Raw genomic sequence first — 27,661 nt, forward strand, 5'->3', positions numbered from 1 at the left:
GCTGGTGTCAGGAGAGTTTCTGGTGACGTGCTGTTGCTGATACATGATAGAGTTCAGCTTGTTAACAGGCTTCCTGTTGAAAAGAATCTGACATCAGCCAAGTTAATCATGACAAGGCTGATTCTTCCTCTCCCCAGCATCCCACAAGAGAAATATTTCATGGCAGTGCCCGGAGGGTGGGAACTGCCATGACGTGGAAGGTAGATGACTTGAGAAAGGAATGGAATGAGCATTTCATTTGGTAACGTCTACAGATACAACTGTGGTGGATTTGGATTTTCTTAATAATTCCTTTCTCCTAGGAGCAAGATCATGGTGTCGGCAGGACAGGAACAGTGAATAGTGTCGGAAGTAATCAGTCCATTCCTAGTATGTCTATCAGTGCCAGTAGCCAAAGTAGTAGTGTTAACAGTCTTCCAGATGCCTCAGATGATAAGAGCGAGCTGGATATGATGGAGGGGGACCACACCGTGATGTCAAATAGCTCTGTCATTCATTTAAAGCCGGTAAGCATTGGATTTCTACTGGATAACGTTGAAGGTGTAAATGGGAGAGGATTTGGTTGGCACGATGACAAAAAGCCGAGTGCTTCCTGTCTTAAGTCATTATCCACAGGTTCTAATACTGTGCCCCAAATACATTAACGTGTGCTGGAAACTTTGGAAGGTTGCTGTAAAAATCATCTATTTTCATTCATTCACTAAAAATTATTTTCCTGATTTAATTGTTTCAAAAGCAGAGCAGTTTGCTTTACTGTGAGGAATTGGAATGTCACGTTGTGAACAGGTTTATTTAGTGGATGCTCTTAATTTGCAGAGCACTGCTTCATGGGACAAAAGGATGTGAGAGTTCCCCCTGTTTACCTCCTAGTTAGTGAATTCTTAAACACAGGACCCACAGTAGGGGCTGAAATATGTTCCTGAAGTGCCCAGCTTCCCAGCACTTAATATCTGGTTAACGAACAAAGATGCATGGAAACAGAAATGCAGCAGCACTTTGGCCATGACAAGCTGTGAAGCCGCTTGCCCTGCTTTACCTCTGCACGATGAAGGATAAACTGGGGAGCGTCCCTCTGAACCACGCTGCTCCTGCTGTGGAGGGGTTATCTCATGTTTTCTCAAAGCAGTAGCGTTTCCCTAGCTAATGATAGGTGTGGTTCCAGTGTTTTGTTCTTTGCCCAGATATGCAACAAAGACACAGGTATTTCCTCGGGGAGTTAATTAGTATATCATATCTAAGTACTGATCGCTCTGTGATGAATGACAAACTCAAAATAAGAATGTGGAGTGCACCATGACAAATTTTAAAATTTGCTTTGAGGTGTTTCTGTAGTGGGTGTAATGAAAATCTTCCTCTGTCTTTCAGAGTTACAAAGATGTTTTTGTCTTCCAGATTTGATATCATCTACTTTATAGCTTTTATGTTTTGTTGAAGTAAACAGTTTAACTGTTTTCAGTTTTCCATTTATTTTTCTCATTTTCAGCTTTAATTAGTAATTTTCCTCTTGGTAATAAAAATGCACAATGAAATTTCCAAAAGTAAAGATTCTAGATCAGAGCTCTAATTGCAGTATATTCCTTCATCCACCTTTTTGACAGGAGGATCTTTTGAGGCTGACGAATGTAAAATTTTTTGTTCTTCCTTTTAAATGTTTTTCGAACTAGACAAAAAAATCTTTAGTAACGCAGATTCTCTTCTCTCGTGTTAATATTTGCTGATAAGGAGGAAGAAAACTACAGAGAGGAATCAGATCCTCGAACAAGGGCATCAGAACCCCAGTCTCCTCCCCAAGTATCTCGCCACAAGTCTCATTATCGGAACCGAGAGCACTTTGCTACTATACGCACAGCATCGCTGGTATGTTAAGGTTTTTATTTTGATGAAGTTGTATGGGAAGGGATGCCTTTGAACAGAGCTCCGTGAAACTACTTAGAGCTTTTAGGATTTCATCGAAATATGAGCTGGCCTCATTGAGATACTATCACTGAAATAGTTCAATGTAAGTTAATAAAAGCTTACATGTGACACCTGGGTGAATGCAATTTGTGTATGTAAGATATTGTTCAAAACCAGTATGCCTAGTAAAATATAGGAAACCATTTATAATAATAAGCTGGCTTTTATTTTTGTCTGCATATCATACATATTTGTGTGTGTATATATGCACCCTCATTGCAGTGGGCTAAGAAGACATTATTTAGTACAAGCTTTATAACAATTGTACAGTTTTTCTGCTGGAGCCCGTGTGAGCTTATCTTCTACAGCAGAATTCAGTTTTTTAATCTGCTCTGCTGCCATTAGGATGTGTGCTTTTCTTTACAACAAAATCATATTTCTTTACTGAATAGTTTTCTTTTGTGGTTTGAAGACTGCTGAAAAGCAGATTAAGAAGCATTAACTTACTTTGGCCCAATGTGGTTATCTTCCTAGGTGACAAGGCAAATGCAGGAACACGAACAAGACTCTGAACTCCGAGAACAGATGTCTGGCTATAAACGTATGAGGCGGCAACACCAGAAGCAACTGATGGCATTAGAGAATAAACTGAAGGCAGAGATGGATGAGCATCGCCTCAGGTTGGACAAAGATCTTGAAACACAGCGTAACAATTTTGCTGCAGAAATGGAAAAGCTAATTAAAAAGCACCAAGCAGCCATGGAAAAAGAGGTAGGAGACTGCAGTTTAGCAGACCAGTCTGTATTTGTTAATTACATTGAATTGTCCGCTTCCCCTCACTGATGAAGAGATGACATTGTAGTCTCTTACATGTCTTGTTTTCAGGAGCCAAGCAAATTGCTAATTAGAAAAAGGCTAATACATCACCTCCTTACACTAAGGGGTTTATGTAACTAGAGGAAAGGTATGTCCTTCATCACAGTGCGTTATACTAAATGTTAGTATACTGACCCCAGAAGAAATACTGTAAGGGTTTTCCTTTCTTTTGCCGTGTATATGCTGTCAGTAACTGACTGCTGTCAAGTGTTACGGAGGCCGATTAGCCTGCAGAGAAGTGTGCCAGCTACGCTTAAATGTTCACCATCTAGTTGCTTGTGGATATGGGGGGTTTTATGCTTTTTAAATAATTGATAATGAAGTGGTGCCGCCTACAGCAATTATTATTGATTCTTTTGTTCATCGTGGGTCCTCTCGGTGGAGGGCTAAGGATAGAGTTTATCATAAGGTGTTGACTTGGTTAGGCCAGACAAGCTGAACAATAGGGCTGATGAAATGAGGCACTGAAAAAGACTCCTGCAGGGTGTGTTGATGGCGGGGGGCGGGGGGTGGAATGAGAAGAGAGTGAGGGCAAGCTCCTGAGACTTGCACTTATTCAGAGTCACGGTGAGTATCGTGGTGACTGTACCATGAGTTCCAGGTCTTGGGGCTGAAATGGGACACGAGCTGTAATCCATCGGGACTCAAACTGATTTGCTGCTGGATTTGCTGTAGGCTAAAGTGATGGCCAATGAAGAAAAGAAGTTTCAACAGCATATTCAGGCCCAACAGAAAAAAGAATTGAACAGTTTCCTGGAGTCCCAGAAGAGAGAATATAAACTCCGTAAAGAGCAACTGAAAGAGGTAACTCATCTGTAATGAGAACTGTGAACATAGTACAGCACACGATACGGTGCAAGAGCAGTGAACGTTCAGAAATAAAAGGGCCACTGTGTGCAAGAGATGTTACGCTGGATTGCAGCGAGTGCTGCATTTCATGAGCAGAGCCCTGTACGTACTGTATTTGTTTCATATTTTTCACCTTAGAGTAAGAGAGTTTATTTATATATTGGCACCTATGCTTATCTTGTGAAAGTATGCACGTCTCCATTGTTTAATATTATTTTTTAGCCAGAAACATGCAAATTTGGCAGTCCTAAGGAATGAGAAAAGGTAGTTTAAGAAAGGTCACAAGCGTTTTTCTCATACTTTGTTGCTGCAGATATTGACCGTGCGCTGCAGCAGTTAGTGAATTTCTTATCACTTAATGATATTTGTGTAGCGGCAGCAAAAATACAGAGCAGTAAAGATGACCTGCAGGTGTTTTTTTTAAAGGAGTTATCTGTAAAACGCATTTAATTTTAATGGAGAAAGCTGTGTAATAGTTTAGTAATCACTGTATTGTAGTGAAAATCTTGACCTTTGTGAAATGCAGAGAAACTGTAGAATCAAACTTCCTGGTTCTTTTCATGGAGTGGCTGAAACTGTAAGCACCATAATTTTTTTGAAAGAACCATTTAGTGCTCAACCATCAACTTGTGTGATGCAACTTTGGAACTTGCTCCGAAGGGGAATATTCCCAAACATAGACATTTCCCAGGAGAAAAAAAGGCTAAAGAGCAGCAGAGCCAAGAAAGATCTAACAGAAACTATAGTAGCGTGGGCTCTTTATAATAACATAGAATCTTTTTCTAAGTGGGCAGTAGATCGCAGAGCACCAAGAAACACTGATGAGGTACAGAGGAGTTCTGTCGCATACTTAAGTTGAAGTGTATCATGACAAGTCTCGTTACCGTATGGGCATCTGCAGCATGCAATTCGAGCAAGCAGAGCCTTTTGCCAAAGATGCTTCAAGCTATGTGTTGAATTTAATAGAAATGTGGAAGCTGTGGCCTTAATTTTCACCTGTGAACTTATTTATGTTGGGTTTTTTAAGTTACGGCATCTCACTGAGTGGCTCTGCCTTGCTGAGTTACTTATAGAAATGTGTATGTGTTCTGATCAAGCAAGACACAAGAATGTTGTAATGTGCTTCATGTGGCTGGAGTTCTGTTCGAGCAGCAGGATGACAATGCTTTCCTCCTCCTCTCAGTCCTTTGGGAGCCTGTAAAAACGTTTGTCAGGCAGTATGGCAGGGCCTCCAAGTGTCTTTGTTCTTAGTGGCCAACCATAATTTTTATATTTTGAGCTAATATATACATCTGGAAACTGTGGGCACAAACCAGTATTTTGGCCAATTAAAACTGCCAATGCAAAAAAAAAAAATATTGTTTTTTAAGCAAGTTTAGCTTCACTATGAATTGTCTCCTGGTGTTCCCTTAGGTATGTGGTATGATGCATTTTGCAGAGGCTGGGATGGTACCGGCCATAAGAAGACAAGGTGGGGTGGCTTTGAAATGTAGTTTATTAGGCAGCGCTGTCCAGTTGTTCCCAGCCAAGGAGTTGAATGTGACTGTTCCACAATTAATTACCTTGCTGTTGTCAGGAGCTGAATGAAAACCAGAGCACTCCAAAGAAGGAGAAGCAGGAGTGGCTCTCCAAGCAGAAGGAGAACATCCAGCATTTCCAGGCAGAGGAAGAAGCCAACTTACTGAGGCGTCAAAGGCAGTACTTGGAGCTGGAGTGTCGCCGCTTTAAGAGACGGATGCTCCTTGGCCGCCATAATCTGGAGCAGGACCTGGTTCGGGAGGTAAGAGAATAGGCAGAGATGAGACCTGGAACCACCTGTGTGAAACGTATCTCACAGGAGCACCTACAGTCCAGCTCGAATCTCTATTACCACATCTAAAGTTTTTTGGTAAAATGGTTTGATATGTTTTGCAACACCGTCTGGTAATCCCTGTGGCATTTAGGGGATCATGCAGGATCAAATGTTCAGATTAGTGCCCTATTGTGGGAGACTTGTTAGATCCAAAAAGTCAACAGACACAACAGTTACAGTCCTTTCCAGAAAATGCTTACTGTGAATCCTGTTGAGCATCTAGAACAGGAAGTAGTGAAATGAGGAAGGAAAAATGACCAGTGGCTGTGCTGTCTGCTTCTGATAAGACGTAGAAGCAATGTGCTTTGTCCTCAGATGCCTTGAAGAGAGAGAAATGCCCTTGTGAACAAAGTGAAATGTCACGTTGTGAACGGAAATCCAAGTAAGTACAAAGAATCTAATAATTCCCTCTGTCCTCCTGTTAGGAGTTAAACAAAAGGCAGACACAGAAGGACCTGGAGCATGCCATGCTGCTGCGTCAGCACGAGTCCATGCAGGAGCTGGAGTTCCGCCATCTGAGTACCATCCAGAAGATGCGCTGTGAGCTGATCCGACTCCAACACCAGACCGAGCTCACCAACCAGCTGGAATACAACAAGCGCCGGGAGCGGGAGCTGAGGCGTAAGCACGTCATGGAGGTCCGGCAGCAGCCCAAGAGCCTGAAGGTACTAAGTGATGTAGGAGCTCTGGGAGTGAGCTGCTGGTGGTGGTGGAGAAGTGGTACATTACAGCTCGGTTCTCATTTCCAGTGTATGCAGGTCCAAGATTTTTTGAAGCTCATTGATTTGAAGAGCTGTCTCATTCCATAATATACCTTTATTAAAAAGCAACGTATTTGTCACATTGTGTAACTGCTGGGATGCAACTGCGGCCCTGTAAGCACCATATGCATGAACCATAGTAATGGTGGTTGGTGTTGCAGTGTATTGTAGGCAGGCCACAGCAGCACTATTCCCTCGTTTTATTTGAAAAGCCATTGTTCTCAGCAGTGTGCCTTCCTTTTTGTGGCCATTTAAAATGCATTTAATCTTTGCAGTGCCCTTTTTTCCCCCCCTCTTCCTCCTACGCTGTTTTCTGATCCTCTTCTCCCCCATACACAAGAACAAAATCTAATTTTTGCTGTAATGAAGCAGTGTCATTTAAAAACACACTTCCCCCTGCCCCCTTCCCCCACCCCTCCAAAAAAAAAAAAAAAGCTTTTTGTTGCTGTGTGCATCAAAATGAACTGCACTGTTGGTCTTGGCTAATTCACCTTGTTATTGTTTTTATAGTGAGGCTGGTATGCCTGCAGGTCGGGGGGTGAGAGAGAGAGACACCAGCCAGCTGCAGTGTCCTCAGGAAGCTCCTAGCACTGACCTTTGCTGTGTTGTGCTCTCATGGGTTTCTCATGCTGCCCTTGTAGCTGCGGTGGCTGACCAGAACTATAGGGCCTCTGTAATTGAGGCTCTTAGTGTTTTCATTGTAAGCCTTCGCTTCATCCAAAGAAGTTCAGTGGTTTATTCTGAAGTGTCTGAGAAGGGAGTATAAGGCCTTTCACAAAGCTGCCTGGTACATTTCCTTTGAGGAGGCAGACTTCTTCTCTCCACCCAGTGTTCAGCTGTGCCAGTAACAAAATGAGTGTATGGCATACTGAGCATGGGGTTTCTTTGTTGTTCTAGGTCTTTCCTCTTTGTGATATTTCCCATCTGACTTAGTTTTCACCACCTGCATGTTATCTTCTTCAAGAGAAAATAACCAACTTGAAAACAGAACTTCAGCAAAAAACCCCAAAACCAAACCTGATTTGTCAATATTAGAATAATATTAAATAGTGAAAACCTAGCTTGTGAGAACAAGGGACCATCTGATCGCTGTTGAGAATCTCCAAGGATATAGTGTATAAATAGCTGATGACTTCACAGGGAAGCTGCGCTGCACTCTGAGCTGAATAAAACTGAAGCAGCTGTATTAGGTTGATCCTTCTGAGATTAGCATGAATGAGTTCTGCCTCCCCAAGGTGAAGCTGTGCAAACACGAGTGGGCAGCATGTCCGTTCTCGTTCCCTGGCTGCAAGTTGGGACAGCAGGATCTGCAGGCTCTCTGGGCGGCAGGGGCTTGGCTGCCCTCTCACCTCTGCAGGCTCTTCAACCCCTTCCCTTTTCCAGTGAGGACAGGGCTGGAGCGTTTTGCAGGGAGCGTGGAAAGCTTGCACTTCGCTTTGCATGGCTGTTCTGCGATTAGTGAAGGATTTTCAGGCTTGAGCTGTCAATCCAGCACCTTTGCGTACACACAGTGCTAATAATGGAGCCTGTGGACAACCGTTCAGTTTGTAGCACAATTGCCTATTTATTGAGGCTGTTGCCTGGTATTAACTCCTTCTCTTGCTTCTGACTAATACAGGCAAGTATTCTTAATTGAATAGATAATTTGACTATTTGTTCAATTTCTCTCTCCAGCAACATTTTCCCTCAAGGGCACATGTTTCAGGCTTTCCCTTTGTTATTTAGTGAGGTCCTTTGTCCTGAAAGCAGGTTTTTAACGGTCAGTGTCTGTTGCTGCTATTACAGCACCAGAAGGACCGATAACTAGAATTCACCCTTCAGTGAAAACTGCTCTGTTATTATTTCGAGTGTGTTAATTGTGATGCAAATACCCTTTTGCTGGTATTTCACAATACTAGGTCAAAATGATCTTGTCAGAAGCCTGACTGGAAATCTTACCCCTCCCTTCTGTTTCCTGTTGTTAAAGCCTTTGGATTGGAAGCCTGTAAACAGAGTCTGGTGTCCAAGCAAGGCTTCACAGAAAGTGAGGGCAAAATAGGTTGCTGGTGTTTTGCTGTGACCGGGTCCCTGACGGGAATTTGTAACCTGCTGACACTTCCCTTAAGGGCAGGGAGAAACAACCTTAAAGGTTTCCTGGAGGGAAATAACTTCCTGTAAATGTAGAAAGGGTAAAAGTGATGTATTCCTCTCTGTGATACATGTTTTGGTTTGAATGAAACCCATCTTTGTCCCGTTTTCTGCATCAGGTTAGCAAAGTGGAATTGTTGGTTTATGCAGCAAAGCATGCTGATATCTAAATTGGTCTGGATATATTGTCTGATCCCACTGCATCTTCCCAGGTAGCTACAAGTGCTGCACTTACCAGCCACCCTGCTGAGCCTTGAATTAGTGCCAGGAGCAGGCAGTGGGGGATCTGGCGGGAGATATGCACATATATCTGCCTTGCTGGTTCAGATCCCGGAGCTCTTCCAGCTTATTCAAGGGATTGGAGTCTGCTCTCATGCTCTGTTTCTGACCTCAGTGTTACAGGATTTGACTATGGTGGCTGACAGTGGGGATGGCCCAGAGCGTATACTGACTGCCCTGATGTGAGGTTTTAGTGGTTTCGGGATTTTTTTGTTTGTTTGTTTTTTCTTACCATGGTGAACTTGACTGTCAGTTAACCACCATCACTCATCACTCCTGAGTTTTGCTTAGTTAGAGGAATCCCTGCCAGCCCTTCTGTAGAAAGATACAGGGAACTCCAGAACACCCTCCTTTTCAGTGTCTTAAAACACTTAGCAGATAACCCTCACAAGTGCTCTGGAGGCAGGTAAGGCAAGTGAAAGAAAAAAATAATTAATTTCCTCAAGGCCACGCAGAAAAATCGGATCCAGATACATTTTCCAGGATTGATATCTCCCACTTCTGCGGGCGATTACAATGTTAGGTCTTTAAATGATACAGAGATGCTAGGAAGCGCAAAGGGAAAGTCTCCAGTAAGCTTCCATTGGGGTTGGGGAATTGTTTTGTTTGCTAGGCTGGCACAATACTAATGTTGCTTGTGGTGTACATTTTCAAGCATCTGATCTTTCCCAGCCATTTTTTAGTATCTTTATGAAAAGCAGGTTCTTAATATCAATGATTAGAATACATCTTATCTTCATCAAACCCTCAATGGAAGAAGTGTTGCTGTTTTTCCCTGTCCCTTCCCATGCACCAGATCTGCTTCTTTTCATAACATTAAGTGCTATTCATATATATGTACCATACAAACACAGTGATGTGTAAGTATGGCTTTTGGTGCTAATAAATATTAGCCCTGTCCTTCAAGAACTTTTCTTGAAAAGCAACACCCAGGACTGGATCCAGTCCAGTGACAAATGTGAGTCTTTTTGTGCAGAGACAGCTGTATTTAGGCTGGAGCTTTGTTATAAAAGTATCTGTATTGTAATTGTTTCGCACAGTAGCAGTGTCAAAGCAGCTGCAGCAATAGTCACTGCCTCTTGTGTATTTTGCTTCCCTCCTTGCACTGTAGATGTTAATATACATTTGTGGATTCTTGAACTCATATCCTTAATGTAATCCTAAATATCCATTTGAATGGATATTTCTCTCATTTGAAACATGCTGGTTTTTTCTTTGTTTGTGTCCCCTCCATCTTTCCAGTCAAAAGAACTCCAGATAAAGAAGCAGTTTCAGGATACATGCAAGATCCAAACCAGACAGTACAAAGCACTGAGAAACCATCTGCTGGAGACCACGCCAAAGAGTGAACATAAAGCTGTCCTCAAACGGCTCAAGGAGGAGCAGACCCGGAAGCTGGCTATCCTGGCTGAGCAGTATGATCACAGCATTAATGAAATGCTCTCTACACAAGCTGTGAGTCGCCTCCAAGGGACCCAGGGTTCCTCAGCCACATAGGGATGTTTGCATTTTAACCAATCTGTATCCTGACAGCAGCCTGCTTCCTTGCTGCACGTGCCATACCCTGCACAGTCATTCCTCTGTATTTAAAAAGCAGCATTCAAATGCAGAGGAAAGCGGTATTACCCCCCTTCAGGCAGGTTGAAGTTGAAGCTGCTGTTGCAGAGATCCAAAGTGATGCATCTGTGTGGCCAGAAGACTGCTTTTCCATGAAGTTTGACAATATAAACATCCCTGTTAAAGCATCGTTGAAAAATGTGCAGCTTGCTGTCTTAAGTCATTTAGGTTTTGATTTGTCAATGATACCAACCAAAGCATGTCCCACTGGTGGAAGATGCTCATTGAGTCATGCAGGGGTCCAGGGTTTAGACTGTAAATCTGAAATAATGGTAAAAGTGTTATGAAAGTTCTGTGATTCCTTCTTGAAGAGGTTCCTTCTTTAAGGAATGACCACTTGAGCAATGCTTTCCTTGCTACAGCCGAATGTGCAGTTTTCTTTGCACTTCTTGCATATCGCATCCTGCTAACGTCGCTCTGTACAAATTTGATGCTCTGAGGCAGGGTAGCTGGCTTAATTTATATTTGGGCACGTTAAAAGCTGAGTATCATACTGCTTTTAGATTTATGTCGTTATATTTTTTTGCCTGAAGTCCTACATTGACAGGGATATGGACGTAAGTCTCCTGCATACAGGTAATTGGTTAATCCAGTTGAACAGAGCAAGAGATCTTCTCTTTGCCTCTGGCAAAAGGAGAGCTGTGGATGTTAGCACCTCCAGCAGTCTGGTCTCTGCAGTATGGATCGTGGTTCCTGAGGCACCACTGCTCATCAGCATCACTTGCATCAGTGCTGTGGGCTCACTGTCACCAGTCTTTGTCACTATAGGTTCTCTGTTCAGTGAAACGAAGTACAATAGAGACCAATTGTATTGCTAAGAAAACAAAGTCCCATCCCATTCTCTCCCCTTCCCCGCAGTCCTCCCCCGGATTGTCATGAGTGGTTGCCCCATAGTGAAATGTCTCTATTGTCTCTCTTTCCCAGCTGCGTTTGGATGAAGCACAGGAAGCAGAGTGCCAGGTTTTGAAGATGCAGCTGCAGCAAGAATTGGAGCTGCTGAATGCATATCAGAGTAAAATCAAGATGCAGGCAGAAGCCCAGCATGATCGGGAGCTGCGTGATCTTGAACAGAGGGTATCCCTCCGCCGGGCCCTCCTTGAGCAGAAGGTAAAATGGGCACGTGAGCATCATTAGCACGCTCCATATCTCAGATCTTAAATTGCACTGTACTTACCAATAGAGAGAGAAATTGCTTTTACCTTGCTGTATATAGTAACACAATCATTTGGGTATTTGCCTCGCTGGGATGATAGCTCAGTGACACATAGGCTAAACTTTCTGCCAGCTCAGCTGTCCTATGTGAGCAGCTTCTGGCTGGGTTAGAGCTGCTTGAAGCGTGCCAGAGGGAGTCATGCCTCTCTGGGCAGAAGGGAAAGTGAACTGTTCTTTCTGTCTCTGAGCTGCAGATTAGCTTCCCCAGCTCATTACAGGACAGACAGTAACAGCCTAAAGCTGGAGGAGGGGTGTGCTTTTGGAATTTGCATAGTATCACTGTTGGGTATCTTTGGGGAGGGGGCTAAAGGTAAAATGTATCTGAGACCCTGTGTTTCATGGTAACACTATTTTACTGCAGATCTGTTCCGTTTGTCAAATCTGTGGAGACCAGGCTTTTTTTTTCCCTATAAAATTACGCTTATTACAGAAATGCTGCTGTCTGCAGCATTTCCCTAAGCGAACTGAAGTAGCCAGACCCACAGGCATGGGTGACATGCTGCTCCCTAGATTTCAGCTTGTAATTGGCTATGTGTATTAAGGTACTCCTGGTTGAAGTGTGCTTTTCTGTGCAGTGCCAGACATGGAGGTGCTGGAGTGTGTCCAGACAAGGGCAACGAACCTGGTGAAGGGACTAGAGCACAAGTCTTAGGAGGAGCGGCTGAGGGAGCTGGGATTGTTTATCCTGGAGAAAAGGAGGCTCAGGGGAGACCTTGCTCTCTACAACTACCTGCAAGGGGGCTGTAGCGAGTAGGGGGTCAGTCTCTTCTCCCAAGTAACAAGTGATAGGATAAGAGGAAACAGCCAGGGGAGGTTTGGATTCAATATTAAGAAAAATGTCTTCATCGAAAGGGTTGTCAAGCACTGGGACAGGCTGCCCAGGAAAGTGGTGGAGTCACCGTCCCAGGAACTATTTAAAAGACATGTGGATGTGACACTTGGGGACGTGGTTTAGTGGTGGGCTTGGCAGTGCTGGGGTCATTGTTGGACTCAATGATCTTAAAGGTCTTTCCCAACCTAAATGATTCTGTGATTCTGTCAGGTGCATAAAGGGATGAGTGGCCTATACAAACCAGGGGAAGGGTAATGCCCCAGTTGGTGAAAGGAAATACACAATCAGCCTTCCTCCTGCAAATTTTTTCCCCTTTGATTTGCCCTGTGGGTGCCAGCCATCACCATTCATGCAACGGTTCCCAACTTTGCTGATTGGCGATTGTTAAATTGGGGCAATTACTCTGTGGCCTCGAGGTTCTTTTACACTTCTCCCAGAGGCAAGCGGGTGGATGGATGGGTGCTGGGCTGATTAGAGGGCCCCCATCGGCCTAAAACTGTTCCACCTCACCGTCAGGAGGAAGCATCTCCAAGGCGGCAGTACGCTCCTGCTGTGCTTTGGGCTCCTGCAAATACACCTGAATCTCTGCAAGTAACTGAATTCGTGAAAACGGAGTTCCCGTGTGGCGCTCGCATGTGGAATAGCTGTCTTTAGACCCCATCGCTAGTTATTTTGGTCCCCTCCAGAAGAGGACAGCTCCCGTACAGCCCTGCCGTTGGGTTGTTGACGCTGGGTGTGCATTGCCCTCTGGCGGCACCATCTGCTGTGGGAAGCAGCATGGCACCCTCAGCCTGCTGCTGGGCACGGCTCCTCGTCTGTGGGAGCAGCGTGTGTTGCACTGCATGTAGTGGTCGGTCAAAACTGTGGAAGTGAGGCCAGTGACTGAAGGAAACACACATCAGCCTGTGATGATGGCTTTCATTGTGGGCCAAGATTGAAGTGTGGTGTGCGTAGAAAGTCCCTATGAAACATTTGGTGTCAGTAATGGTGATAGGAAGCTTAGCAGTGCTGCTTCATAGAGAGGAAAAAACCAATAAAAATAAGATATAGCATAGTATTTTGTGTGTTTGTGTCCCTGTGTTGCCTTGAAGCATCACCCAGTTTCTTACTGTTCTAACTTCTGTAGGTTTATTTAGTGATACATGCAGTCCTAGCACATTACAAGTCACAAAGTCATGGACTAACAGTGACACGCTGTTTCTTGTTGGGGTTACAGTCAGTTAGCAGCGGCTCAAGGGAAAGTGGGTGCAAAAGTAGATGCATCCTTCTTTTGCAAGGGTGGTTTTTGGGAGGAGAGGCGTTACTCTGGTTTTGTAAGAATTGTGTTGTGATTTTGTAAGACTTTTGTAAGAATTGAGAGTTGCAAGTATGCTGGTGTGGGTCGCTCAGCAATGTCACCTGGTATTTGCTTGCACATGCTAACTGAAACTGGCAGCCAGAGGAAGGGCAGGTATGTGCACAAGATGAATGTCTGAATTTATGTGCACAAATATATACATAGCCTGTGGCAAAGTCAGTCCCCGGTGTTCAATAATAAACCAGATTCCAGAAGTTAGTGTGTGCATAGGACTCTCCTTCCTTCTCAGCACAGTGCTCTTTATTTTTGACGGTGCCCATCACCATAGTAACTCACCAGAGGATACATGTCTGACTTAGGCTAAGGAGGGAGCAGCCAGCCCCGTCAGCGTGCAGCCTGTAAGCGCCAGCGAGTGAGGCACTGTACAAGCTATACCCTGATGCTGTGTTGTTTGTGTTGCACCAGTAATGAGCATGTCCCAAGAGTGTCTTTAAAAGACTTCAGATTTACTCATTTCCTTCCCACATGCCTCAGACACCTCATCTTCAGAGTCCTGCATCCTGGGGTCGTTTCGAAGTGATGTCATTTGAACGCAGCGTGTTAGGCATGCCTTTCTGTGAAGTTCGGTTGTACCAAGTTTTGTGTGTTCTGCTGGCACAAAGACTGAAAACTCTGAGCAGCTGGACATGCTGAAGACATTGTAAAGGGAGGATTCTGGTTAGACAGCAGGACTGGAAAAAACAAGTGGAGCGTTTTGAAGGGGTGATGTTAGAGGAGGCACATTCTTCCCCTTCTGTCTTATCCAAGCTAGGTGGCTGCTGCGTGGCTTTCAGCAGGAGTGAGCAAGGCTGCTCTATGGAGAGAGTCAGTGTCACTCAGCTAGTGCTAAGACACAGACAAGTAGGTAAGGCAGTTTCTGAAAGTCTCAAATGGGTCAGGAGATGACTTGCACTGGAGCAGATTGTTTCCTAAATTCCAGATGAAATCATTTTGCATATTGCCTGACTAAGGCAAGAGGGTGCTTACAACATTCTGCCCAGTACCTTCAGCACACCAAGATAACACCTCTTGGCCACGTTGCTCCCGACAGCAGGGGAGATGCCAGTGAGCTATGCTAAAAAGTCTTGGCTGCTGCTATTTACCCATTTGGTCTTTTTCATCCAGGCCAAAAGTGGCTTTTTCAGTGCTGGCACAAAGGTAATGGAGCGATTCTTTGGTTCTCCACCTGACTGCAAAGATTTCAATAAGAAAGGCTTTCATCCCTACCTGATGGGTGTCAGGAGGCCATAGCCCCATGTTTTCTGTACTTCCAGAGCTGATCCCAGTGCCCCTGCCGAAGTACCGTTGGAAACCAATTTGGAACAGTGTTACAGGGAAGAAATGGGAGTTGCCAGCTTGCATCTCATCTAGCTAATAATCTGCCACACAATTCAAACATCACTGCCTACTTTCTTGAGCCACACACCCCGGAGAAAGTATCAGGGTAATGAAATACGAGAAACCAATTTAGAAAGAGGGTAGATAGGAAGTGATAAATATGAGCTAAGAAAATCTGGCCAGTGAACATGGGAGAGGAAACTGAATGTGGGCTCATACATTGAATCCTGGAGGAAATAGGAGTCATCATGCTCAGATTCAGCTACAAACAGCAAAGGTCAGGTCACATTAAGCTGTGTTGGCAGGTATTTTGACTGCATAGGCACTGTGCTTGGCTGTATCTGAAGGTGCTTTCCTGGTAGGCTTTTATGGAAGCTGTAGACTTTGTTGCTTCTTAAAAGATTAATCTATGTCAAGCTGTTCGTATCGGTGCAAACGTTGGATTTGCATCCCCAAAACTTTTGTATTCCCCAGGGAACGAGACGCTCCAACTGGTATTCACCATGCTTTGACGTGTGCAGGTTTGTGGGACTTGCCCTTTGGTGTTCAGAACAAATTGCATGTCAGTGGACATGTGATCTAGATCCAGTCTCGTGTGGAAACACGGGGAGAAGGTTCCTCGTTAGCTTGCTGTTACAAGTCCTGCAGAGACTTGAGGCCGTGCCTGTGAAGGAGTCCTGCTGCTACAGACTGTCTCTTCTTTTTTCCTTCCTAGATTGAGGAGGAGATGCTGGCGTTGCAGAATGAGCGTACCGAACGGATACGAAGCCTGCTGGAGCGTCAAGCTCGCGAGATCGAAGCCTTTGACTCAGAAAGCATGAGGCTAGGTTTTAGTAATATGGTTCTTTCTAATCTCTCCCCCGAGGCGTTCAGCCACAGCTACCCGGGAGCTTCTGGCTGGTCCCACAATCCTACTGGGGGTGCAGGACCTCACTGGGGTCATCCCATGGGTGGCCCACCACAAGCTTGGGGCCATCCAATGCAAGGTGGACCCCAGCCATGGGGTCACCCCTCGGGGCCCATGCAGGGGGTACCTCGAAGTAGTGCTATAGGGGTCCGCAACAGCCCCCAGGCTCTGAGGCGGACAGCTTCTGGGGGACGGACGGAACAGGGCATGAGCAGGAGCACAAGTGTTACTTCACAAATATCCAATGGTTCACACATGTCTTATACATAACTTAAACAATAACTGAGGGTGGCAATTCCACTGGAGCTGTCTGCCAACAGAAACTGCCTACAGACACCAGCCCAGCAGCCTCCTCAGTGCGGTGCTGACGTGTGGAAGCTGGGTGCACATGGAATATTGTACTCATTTTGTAAAGCATTACGTTTTGTGTTTACTAACTGGGATGTCATAGTATTTGGCTGCAGGGTTTGGGGGGGTGGTTTTTTGGGTTTTTTTTTTCGTTGTTGTTTTTTACTTTTTGGAGGGGTCTTGGGAGGGCATCTGAGAAATATATGCAGTTAGTCAGAAGAGTTGGCTGGTGGTCATCACACTGACAGGACAGAAGAGCCTCAGACTGCCCTCATCACGCCATCCATAGGAAGTCTGAGGGAGAATGGAGACCTCCTCCCATGTCCATAAATTTCGAACTGCCACCCTGCAAAAACCAGGCGAGCTGCCTTTAAGCCAACATCCAGGGAGGAACAGCTGGATCTTCTGTTCCATTTTTATTTGTCGTTAAATTGGATACATTTCTAGGGTATTGCCTCTGCCAAGAGGCATTTTCAAAGACTTGTAGGTGAGGAAAAAGGGTGAGAAGAGAGGCCAAGAGACACCAGGTAGCTCAGCAGGGCCCTTCTACCCAAGTGCCCGCTCCGTGTCGTGTATGAAGTGACGTTCTCTCAGAAGGCACTGGTCAGCTTCCTGAGAACTGTGTAGGTAAACCTGTCTGGAGGGAACAGGCTAGAAATGTTGGAAGTTGTATTCCTGCTTTGGCACTCCCTGACTGTGCTGCTGGTAGCTCAGATGAGGTTGGGCAGAGGAGCATAAGTAATGCACTTGTAAAGCTAATACTGTGACATCTCATTTTAGCTAAGCATCAGAATGATTCTTGGAGCCCAGCGTAGTTCTTTTTGCTCCATTCAGAAATGTTTAGACTTCTAGCCAATCAGTCTCAAATGCCAGAGGTATTTTGAAGGATGCCATAGTCACAAAATGCCATTGATCAGGTTTTTCATTATTACACTACATCCACCAATTTATTACCTTTTTGGCTTGTTGCAATTTCCTGTTTACATGTAGAGTGTAGCCAACTGTTTAAATGTTTAGTTGCCACAGTGTACCAGGAGGAGCTGAGCCAATGACTTTCCCAGCTGATGACTAACCCACATCACCACTGTAGATCTTGCTGCATGTGAGGCTCTTTTTTATTATTTTCGTTGCTGCAATACTTCACAACTTTTACAGTCCCTTGAGATGCTGTGATATTTTGGCAGCATATCACACCATGCGAGAAGGCACTACTTCCAGAGGCTCGTTGGAGCTGCTGTACTACTGAAAGGAAGCAAAGGAGGTTGTGAAATCCATACGGTGATGAAGGGGTCAGGGAGTCTCATTAACCGAATTGCTTTGTGGCATCGTGTCATCCCTTAGTGCTGGGAACTGGAGATGCCCCCGTGCTCTTGTGCCGCTGCCAGGGTGGTCTGGGTCAGCCGGCACTGTGGGGCTGAGGGAAGAGCAGGCAGATGAAGTTTGGCTTGAGGCAAAGATTTTCCGTCTTGGGGACTGACCAGCCAGGGTTCTTTGTAAATGTTTTTCCTTGCACACTAATCATCTTGAAGAAAACACTAGCTGCTAACTCTAGGATTTGCCTTTAATATGTTTATAGGGCTCAAAAGCAAGGTTTTCCGAATGTGTTTGTCCATGTGACATATTTATATAGTAAATACTCTAGTGTCTCGCTGCTGTTCAGTACTCTCAACAGGGCGACGTTCTTTCGTTAGCTAAATTAACATCCACTCCCAATCCTTATCTCTCTGCCAGTATCCGGTGAATCCAACTGGGATTTCTAGCATCTTGACGTAGCATATCACTCTAATCGAAGGTGGAAACTACCAAAATACGTTTGAGCAGCCCCTTAGTAAGGAGCTTTGTAGTACTAACAGTTGACAGAAGCCTGGGGTGAGGCGGTGGTCCCGTGGAGGTGATTCTGGTTGCCCCTGGGGCAAGTGGTCACTGTGAATTGTCCTGTCCTTTCCTCTGTTATGTTTTTATGTGGAATTGGATGTTTTGGGGTCATTCTTTTGCATTGCAGTGTTGTTGAAATGCAGCGAAACTCATTTTAGGAAAGGTACCTGTATTCCTGGGGTTAGAAAGAAAGACAAAAATGAAATGAAAGGCCAAAATTGTGTTGGGATTTACCATGTGAGTGTGGAGGGTGTGCCCAGAGCATGGTGCTAACACAGTGTTTTGAAGTTCAGCTCCTCTATCACAAACAGCAGCAGCGACTGCGGGGACAGGCTATACCTGCAAGTTCAGTGCGTTCATTCTTTTGCTTCTGTTATGGTTTGAATTTGGTCAAAGTCTCTGGCTTAAATTGAGCTACTTCAACAGAATTCTCTCAACCCATCTCTTTGTGTAATGTCAAGCATGACTGAATGCTGAATCCAAATGATGGCTATCCCATATTGGCTTTTTTTGTATTCAAAAAGAATTGTGTAGTAACCATTTTTACATGTATATCATGTGCAGACCTGGACTATTCCAACAAGTTAATATTTTAATTAAAATAGTTTGCAAAAACTGATTCAGATCAACTGGTCTAAATGTGTGTGTCCCTGTGTGTACGTGGGGGAAGGAAAGCTGTCCCAGAGGAGCCTGATCTCGAGAGAAAGCACCCCATTACGCAGCCGTAGCCAGAGGGACTCAGGGTCAGGCTTGGTGTGCCTTGGGGGTCTGTGAGGAGGCCCCTGGTGTTGAGAATTTTAACCTGTCTCAGGTGTATTTCTGAGATGCACGACCGACTCTACGCTAGAGAGATGCAAACACTCTCTGAATCAGTTTGCAAACTCTTTATTTTTAAAAGTAAGACCAATTACTCAAAAGTAAGACCGATTAGTCCATATTGCACTCGTTGCAGTCATGCCCTAACTTTGGTTTTAAAAATAACTGTAATCTGTAAATTGTGGAAACTACTCCGGTACCTCAGCAAAGGTGTTCTCTTACATCTTTTATGTTCGTATTTAACACTGGGGAAGCTCTTCTGTGTGGACTACTTTGCAAACTCTGTTGCAGTGTTTTCAAATCGCCAGCTCGGCCTCTGAAATCTCTTCTGTGGTTATTTTTCTCTCCCCTTTGCAAAGACCTAAAGTTCTGATGTAGTTTAGCTCAGAGATGAAAAAAACAGAGGAGCCAGCATTTTCACCTCCTTCTGATTTGTCTTTCTTTCGATTTTTAGTTAGTTAAAATCAGTGAAAGGGACCATGTTTTTCTTTTGCCGTGGCCCCAGGGAGTCAGCAGCCACCGCTCCCTTCCACGCTGAACGTTACGTGCTTTCTTCCTCGGATGCAGCGCTGAAATGGAGGCCACGGCTCTGTTTCACCTGCATGCATTCCAAGCCTGTGAGCTTCAAAGGGGTTGAAGAACTAGAGGTGGTATGATCCCAAGCTTTCCTCAGAAAATTCCCCGCAGCCGTTCCTCGCCTGGCTCAGGGCCAGGCTGGCATCGCTCTGTGTCCCACCCAGCCCTCCCACTCCAGAAGAACGTGCGTTGCACACTAGCTGTAACCTGCACGGGGTGCACCCTGGTTGATCCTGGGATGATGCTGTTTATTAACCCCCTCCAAGGGGAAAAAGGACACCTTGCACGTCAGGCTGCCCGGCCCCCTTGACCCTGCTTACGTGCCATTTCTTGAGAGGCAATAAATTGTATTGTACCACTGTCTACCATTACTCCTGTTGAATACGCACATCTCTCTGGATATATATATGGTATCTCATTTGTATATATTTATATACTCTGTATGTACGGTGTGTGTGGGTATATGTGCACACACACCTCCTGCTGTGCATTTCTGTCAGGGCACTTCAGTTCTGCTGTTCTTTAGCACTCCTGTTCGTGAGCAAAAGCAACCCCCGCAGCAGGGCTCTCTGGGGCGAGGGCGCGTACATCTGCACATGCCGTGCCAGGGCTGAACGCAGTCAAAAGCCCTCGCTTAACTACTGCCCTGCTCTAATTGTAGCTTGCTTTTTCTGGGGCGCAGGAGGGGTAGGATAGCTGCTACGGGTGTGCTGTAAAGGAGAGGAGAGAGCTCCCAGAGGGTACCAGAAAGTCAGAAGACGGCAGAGAAGAAAACAAGATGGTATAGTGATAGGAAAGCAGTTGAGGCAATGTACCGATCTGCTGGGGAGGCGGTGAGTGGGCCGGTGAAGTGCTCAGCGGGCTGAGCTCAGAGTCCCCAGCTGCGTCTCGCCACAAAAGATCACAAGCCCGGCACGGTCTTGGCATGCTGCGCCGGCACTGGCTTTTGGCATTCCTGAGTTCAGGCCGCCGCTAACTCTGAACACTGTCTACCTTTGTGTGTGTCTAATTAGAGCAGGTTATATGGAGGATCAAAAGGGAAGCTAAATTGGAAGATCTAAAATACGTGCGTGTGTGTGTACAACCTGTACATACATACGTAAACACGCAGGCAGTTCTGGTCCGTTCTTTATTCTGCCTGGGCACGTGTGGTTTGTTACTTGAGCCCAGTAAGCAGAGAACAGCCTTGTTCTTCTCCCGGGTGCCTGCTCGGTGTTTCTAGCAAATCTTGCCCTGGTCTTTCTCATCCTAGAGGGGTGTGTTGCCATGCTGGATGCCCACAAGTTCCTCGAGTTGTGAAGACCCTTCTGACCTTCTGCTTTGTCCTCTACAGACCCCATCTTAGTGAGACATCTGGCAGTTTGGGGGATAAGTGGTTCTCGCATGTGTCAAGTCCCACATGTTCATCCAGCTGCAGTATTTACCCCCCGGGGCAGCCCAGCCAGCTCAGCAGCATGCCAACACGGGCCCTCTTCTTTGTGCTACCGGAGAATTCGGAGGTAATTTTCTCCCTTGTCCCTTTTGGAATGTCTCTTGCAAGTGTTGTAGGAGAGGCTTGGGTTTGGTTGGGACATCCTTACCCTTTCACAAGGAACAGCGTTGTCTTTCGCTGTGCTCCTGCCCATGGGACTCTCCCACCCCGGCGCTGGCCGGCAGCGAGCCCGGAGCCACGTGCCCAGGCTGGAGGACTGGTGGATGCCCAGACGGGGATGCCAGTCGGTGTCCCTCTGCTGTGTTTCAGTTTGCACTTCTATGAGTTGATTGAGCTGGAGTCTGTTGAGAAATACATGTGAGGTGCTTTAGAGGGTTGTGGGTAGCTGTTTACAGCCAAATAAAAAAAAAAAAAAAAAAAAAAAGCTGATATATCTAGTGGCTATAGTAAACATCACCCCACCAGGGAACGATGGCAGCAGATAACCCTGGTTGCTGTTGCACAAGGGGGTTCAGCCAGCTGGGGCCCTGATGCTGCCTGCTGCGTCCCTGCCCTGCCCCCTTCCCCTGGGGAAGGAGAGACCTTTGTCAGCTAGAGAGGGACTTAGTAAATCGGATTTGCCGGCAAACAAGCACCTTAACCACTGAGCTGTGGGTCTCAATACTTGCACTTCACCTGAAGGCTCCTCTGCGGGAGGAGGAAGGCAGTTTGGTACGTGACCGTTGGCTTTGCACCTACCTGGCATCTTCAAAACATCCCAAAGCCACGTCTTAGGGGAAAAAAAAAACAACCACCATCAGTTCCCTCTCTCCTTGCTTTCTCTGAGTGCACACACTGAGTCCAGGAATGAGTAACCAGGAGGGCTGAGCATTGCCCCCATGGATGTGAACAAACCTGGGGGGGATCTTCCCCTCCACCTCGCCCCTCCGGTCCCCTGCCCCGCTCCCCACCCTTGAGTACGGGTACCTCAGAACATGCACAGTTTGAATTTTCACTGACAATTAGTTTAATTATTGTGAGTGAAAAGAATTGTAATTATCTGTAAATATGTAGTTAACAAATTGACCTAGTTTCTGTATTTTTTAAGTTTTTGTACTAAAATTTATAGATACAGTATGTGCCAGCTAGCAAAAAGCTACTGCAACCGCCAGTCGTAGTTCAGCATGCGTCTAATCCCCGAGACTTGTCTGAGTGATGCTGTAAGGAATTGTGCTTAAATATTGCAAGCTGGGGAGGCAGAGCAGCAGCCGAGGGGGCAGGAGGGCTGGGGGGCAGCAGCCTCCGGCTTCCAGCCTTCAGCTGGGTTTTCCGTCTTGGCTGCGTGGAATCTTCTTCCCTTCGGTGTCATGTGCTGTACGGTGCGCAAGTGCGAGGGACGGAGCGGTGGCTTCGAGCTTTTAGCTGGAGCTGAACTCAATGGGAACTGAGTTCGGGTTCTTTGCTGCAGTTTAATACCGGCTTATGACTCCATTTTTCAACCTCTTTAGAAATTATCTGGTTTCCCCTTTCTGACTGCTTTTGTCATAAACCCGAGATCATCTAAACCTACTGGAGGAAAAAAAAAAAAAAATGGGGGGGGGGGGGCGGGGGGGGGGGAAATACTTCCATTTAAGATCGTTGCCTGCTTTTAGTGCCAGGATCACGCATTTCTATGGCAACTCTGAGCTCAGCAGAGTTTAGGAATCAGCGCAGGGTTGTTAAGGAGCTGAAGTACGTCGCCACTGCTTTTGCACAGCTCCAGCAGAGCCTGACCGCAGCCACTGGCCGCCGCCAAGGGCCCGTCTGTGGGTGCGATGCGGGGGTCTGGGGGTCCCTGCCCCGCTGCGGCTGGCTTGTGCCGCAAGACCTGCTGCTATGAGAGGGGTGGGCTCCCCGGCGCTTCTGAGGAATGAAGTCAGGCTCTGCGCTCCTTGTCTTGTGGCAGAGGCGAGTCTGCAAGTCGAGTATAGCTTTGCTGAGTGTCCCGGGAAGCTGTGAGCAAAGGAGTTTGAGCGCCGGTGAGGCTGTGCTCTCCGGGTCGGGGTGTCCTGGAGGTCGTAGGGGACGGGAGCTTGTAAGGATGCAAGGATCAGAGGAGAGGCATACGTGCGCGTACTGGTTTGGCTTCTGGCAAGCAAACCACCCGCTTCCTTTCTTCAGCTTTTCTTCCCTCCTAACCCCCCCGCAGCTCTTCCCCCTGCTTGCTTGGAACAGGAACGTTTTTTTTTACCTGCCTAGAAACAGCTAAAAGATGGGGGGCAGCCCTGATGTAAATAATTAACGTTACAAAGTGAAGTGTGTATAACATAAAAGGCTACAGCCCTTTGGTGACTTGTAAAAATGCTTGAGGAAGGTTCTGGTAAGACGCGGAGGGCCAAGCGACCTGCCTGGGGCTCTGCAGCCATCGCTGCCCCACCGACACCGCGGGTCGGGAAGGGGGGGACCCCCCCCCCCGCCTACCTTTGCTGCGGGACCCCCCCCCCCCGCTTTAGTGGATGGGAGGGTAGCGTAACGTGTGTAATACGGATAGGAGAAGCTGTGTGAGGTGTGTATAGTGTATATTTTTTAAAAATAGCTTGCTTGTATTGTGGAGATTTTAAAGACAAACTTGAGAATTCTAGCCTAACTATTAACACAAGTTTAACATCAGTTACCCCACTGGGTTCAGAGCCTCTTGAATGTATATTCCTTTTTGTAACCTAAATGACCTATTCTTCTACCAGTCAGCCAGACATCCTATTTATATTTTTAATTTTATATATTACTTTCCATTCGTTTTCATTATTTCCAGCATGTTTCTGGGTTTGGGTTTTGTTTTGTTTGGGGGTTTTGTTTTGTTTCTTTTTGCACAAGCATTTTGTGAAGTCAAGGAAATGTTAACTCAAATCTGGTGTTTTCCAACCTGTTCCCCCTTCCCCTTCCTCTCCTCCACCCCTGGTTTGTTGTTGGGGTTTTTTTGTTGTTTTTACCTTCCACCAACAGTTTGGGATTTTTCTGGGCTGGGATGCAGCGGGTGGGAGGAGGGGACGGCTATTTTCCATTTGCAGCTTCTGTGCAAACGCCAGGTCTTTTTCCAGTCAACTGAAAACGCTTCAGTTGCTGGTTGCTTTAAAAAGAAAAAAAACAAAAATAAAAGAAAAATGTAACCTTATCAGTCCGACTAGGCCACGGCGGGAGGAGGGGAAGTGCACACCTGTAGCCACACAACTCTAGCTTTGGCTGCGAAACAAAAGCGAACCTTTCCCGGCGAGCGGGTAACCACGAGGCAGCTCCGAGCCCACCGAGGCTTCGCCGGGCGCAAGCTCCGTGTGCCAGGGCCGAGCCGTGCCGGGGAGCACCGTGCCCTGCCGCGCTCTGCCCTGCTTGGCGCCTGCCTGCTCACCTGCACAAAGCCCAGAGCTGCCTACTGCTGACAGCAAAGCTGTTGCTGCTTTTCCTCTCCTCCTCCTCCTCCTCTCCCCCTCCGTACGGAGGTCCGGCTCACCAACAAGAGCTCGCCCAGCGCCCGGCCGCAGCGCCGTGGCTCTCTGCTCTGGGGCATCATCCAGGTCTAGCAAAGCCCGGCTGCTCCAGCGCCGGGGGAAGGCACCCGGCCACGCCGGTTTGTGCCACAGAGCATTAGTTAGAAAAAAACCCACACACATATCTGCTGTTTTACTATGAACACTGGTCTGAGGTTTCCAGGCCCAGCACCACGGTGATGGGCCACGAAGGATTTAACTAGGGGAATTAAACTCCTTTCTGCTTCTGTGTCTGGTAGCACCAGCTGGTATGAGTGAATCTACAGGTGTGCGTTTTCCTTCTTGTAGAAAATGCCACGAGCACTAACTGGTAAGGCTTAATGTACAGTATATTGTCAGTATTCTGGTATTCTTCTGGTTCAACATACATTATAGCTCATATATAACCTGTATTAATTGTATAGATTGTGCATTTAAAGCTGTTACCAAGTTGTCAGAAAATAAGAGAAGAGAAAAAATAAGGTCATATGTAATATTTTGTTTGTAAGTATCCTTTGTATCATAGCAAAGGAAATGTTAAAAAAAAAAAAATCAACTGTAATAAAGTAATTTTAGTACACGGAGTGTCTGTCTGCCTTTCTGAGCCCCCACTCCCCCACCCCTGGCACGGGGACCCCCGCCCCGCTGCTACCGGGTGTAGGACCTCTGCCAGGTGAAGACGGGGGGCTCGCCGGTGGGCCCCCCCAACCTGCGGGACCGCAGCAGCCCCTTCCTCCGCTCCTCTGCCCGCAGAAACTCGCCCATGGCCCTGAAATACTCCAGGACGGCCTCGTGGCCCCAGCAGCGGCCGGGGTCCCCCCGGGGGAAGCCGCAGTGCCCCCCGCGCGGGGTCAGCAGCAGGAAGAAGTAGGGGCTGCTGCGGAAGAGCTCGAGGGGCAGGCTGCGGGCCGGGGGGCCGCGGACGGGGTCGTCGGTGCTGCAGAGGCACAGCACCGGCACAGCGGCCTCGTCGGCGTCGCGCAGGGGCTCGTTGCGCTCCCAGTAAGCCTCCCAGCTGGTGGGGCGGCTCTTGGTCCGGCAGAAGAGGGCTTCCTCCAGCTCCCGCAGCGAGCGGCTGCCCAGCACCCTGTCCACGTCCAGCGCCTCGGCCAGGGACCCCGCGTACCTGCGGGGATGGGGGGGCTGCCGTGGGCCGGGGGCTGCTGCTGGCTTGTGGCCCAACACGAAGTGGCTGGGGGCTGTGCTCTGGCCGTGGCCCAGCACACGGGGCCCGGGGGTGGCTGCTGAGCTCCCCCTGCCCTGCCTGGAGCTGGTCTGGGGGGGCTTGTCCCAGCCCCTTGATGGGGGGGGTCCCCACAGCACAGCCAGCACGAGCCCAGTGCCATGGCAATGGCAACGGGAGGCAGCCAGCACGCTGTGCTGGGTCTGCGACAGCAGGGTTTGCAGTGGGGAGTGGGAAAGGGGGGGGGGGACCACCCTGCTGCCCAACCAACCCCCACCAACAGACACCTCCCAGCAATTCCCCATCCCTGCAGTAAAGGCTCTGCCTGGATGCACCCACCCTGGTTTTGCTGAAGCATAACCTGGCACCCGTTTGCCCCAAAGTTTGGGGGTTACTTGCATTTTTAAGCCCTCCTTTGCCCCCCCACCCACCCCCCAGGTATCAGCACCACCCGGGAGCTGCTGCTTCCCCAAGGCTCTGGCACAGGGCAGTTTATCTCCTGGCCCAGCCTGGCTCGGCCGGCCCCAGTGCAGCTGTGTTGGGCAACACAGACCCAGAACCCAGGGATGGGGGTGGCAGCTGCGCAGCCCCCCGCCCAGCCATGGGTCTGTGCCCCACAGGGCAGAGACTCAAGAACAAGCAGCAGTGCTGGGGGTGGCCAGCCCCACTCAGCCCCCCCATCAGTGCACCACAGGGGCTTTTGAACCCACGCAGCACTGCTGCACCGAGGTGGCAGCGCCCAGCTGGGGACCCCCGAGATGCTGCCCCAGTGCCAGCCGGGGCGGGGAGCGCATGGTGGCCAAGCTGGTCCAGTGGCAGCCGGCTGCAGGCAGGTGTTCATTAACCAGCGCGTTTTGCTGCTCTCAGCATCTCTCCCATCATGCTGGGGCTCCAGGTGCCGGCAACAGCACCCATTGCATGCAGCCCCCCTCCCCCCAGGGATGGCCAAGGGGCTCCCGGGGTACCCCCTCCCCAGCTCCCCCAAGGACCCCACTGACCTGCTGAGTCCTTGCTTGAGGTGCAGGAGCAGCGGCCACTCGTAGAGCCAGGGCATCCCGGCCTCAAACCAGTCCCGGCCACGGAAGACGGGGGAGAGGCAGGCGGCGGCGGCCAGGTGGCTGGAGGAGCCGCGCTCCCCCAGGTAGGCGAGCAGCAGCCCCGAGCCCGAGCCCTCGCTGACGGCCAGCAGCGAGGCCGTGGGGTGCCGGCAGCGCAGGTAGGTCACTGCCTCCCGCAGGTCCCCGGGGTCCCCGAAGGGCTGGAGCCGGGGGGTGGTGAGGGGGCAGCCGTTGTGGCCCCGGCGGTTGAAGATGACGGGGATGAAGCCCCGCTCCAGCGCCCGCAACCCCAGCTGCAGCAGCCCCCCCGTCACCTTGCCGGTGGCGTTGGGGATGAGCAGCAGCACCGGGCTGGGGCCCCCCCCGCCGCCACCTGTCACCCCCCATGGCCCCACCAGCCAGTCCAGGGCCACCAGCCCCGTGTCAGGCAGCTGCAGGAGCTCCCGGGCCACCGCCGGCACCGGCGAGGGCGGCTGCAGGAGCTGCTGCAGCATCTGGAGCCGCGGCCAGCGCGGCCACGGCCAGTGGCCCCCCCACAATGCCGCTGAGCGCCCCAAGCTCCGTACCAGGTGCTGGGCCAGCGCCGAGGGCTTGCACAGCAGCCGGCAGCGCCCCGAGCCGTCCTCGGTGATGAAGGAGACCCCCTCTTCCTCCTCCTCTCTCCAGCCTCTGGGCTCCGCCAGCCTCCCTGCCCAAAGGCGCCCAGCCAGGAGAGCCAGGCCGGTGAGCACCGCGGCCACGGCCACCAAACCCTCGAGGGACACCATGGAGGTGGCGGGAGGCCCGGCCAGCAGCCCTGTCGGTCGGTCGGTGCTCGGCGGGTGATGGCGGGGCCGTGCAGGGAAGGCCCTGCCCCGGGGCTGGGCAAGCGGTGGGGCTGTGCCAGGGATGGCGTAACTGGCCGTCAGCCAGGGCCAAGGGGACTGGGTGAAACGGGAGGGACACGTGGCCGAGCCCTGCCTGGTGCTGGGGGGGGGCAGCGAATCCCCTTCAGCCATGCCCCAGGGTGGGC

General features: G+C 48.5%; 2 protein-coding genes across 2 annotated transcripts; one reads left to right on the forward strand and one right to left on the reverse strand.

The window, feature by feature from the left end:
- Positions 1-55: 55 nt before the first annotated feature.
- Positions 56-24,988, forward strand: LOC308061756 (serine/threonine-protein kinase TAO1). The gene is made up of 9 exons (XM_080382163.1): positions 56-506; positions 1,723-1,857; positions 2,431-2,667; positions 3,448-3,576; positions 5,198-5,401; positions 5,899-6,138; positions 9,883-10,095; positions 11,182-11,364; positions 15,691-24,988. The coding sequence occupies exons 1-9, from the start codon at positions 372-374 to the stop codon at positions 16,150-16,152; spliced, it is 1,938 nt and encodes a 645-aa protein (XP_080238289.1). The 5' UTR covers positions 56-371; the 3' UTR covers positions 16,153-24,988.
- Positions 24,741-27,650, reverse strand: ABHD15 (abhydrolase domain containing 15). Its single transcript, XM_080382179.1, has 2 exons — positions 26,590-27,650; positions 24,741-25,534 (listed from the first exon to the last, which is right to left on the reverse strand). Exons 1-2 carry the CDS (start codon positions 27,645-27,647, stop codon positions 25,057-25,059), a joined length of 1,536 nt encoding a protein of 511 aa, XP_080238305.1. The 5' UTR covers positions 27,648-27,650; the 3' UTR covers positions 24,741-25,056.
- Positions 27,651-27,661: the final 11 nt, after the last annotated feature.

Source organism: Falco punctatus (genome assembly GCF_963210335.1).
Source record: "Falco punctatus genome assembly, chromosome: 1".
Lineage (NCBI taxonomy): Eukaryota > Metazoa > Chordata > Aves > Falconiformes > Falconidae > Falco > Falco punctatus.

What these genes read in the sequence shown, in the direction of transcription:
- LOC308061756 (XM_080382163.1), top strand. Translation starts at nt 372, where the DNA reads ATGTCTATCAGTGCCAGTAGCCAAAGTAGTAGTGTTAACAGTCTTCCA. An exon ending in GTAAAGAGCAACTGAAAGAG is followed by an intron (nt 3,577 to 5,197) that starts GTAACTCATCTG and finishes TGCTGTTGTCAG; the next exon opens with GAGCTGAATGAAAACCAGAG. An exon ending in GGGCCCTCCTTGAGCAGAAG is followed by an intron (nt 11,365 to 15,690) that starts GTAAAATGGGCA and finishes TTTCCTTCCTAG; the next exon opens with ATTGAGGAGGAGATGCTGGC.
- ABHD15 (XM_080382179.1), bottom strand. Translation starts at nt 27,647, where the DNA reads ATGGCTGAAGGGGATTCGCTGCCCCCCCCCAGCACCAGGCAGGGCTCG. An exon ending in CTCAAGCAAGGACTCAGCAG is followed by an intron (nt 25,535 to 26,589) that starts GTCAGTGGGGTC and finishes CCATCCCCGCAG; the next exon opens with GTACGCGGGGTCCCTGGCCG.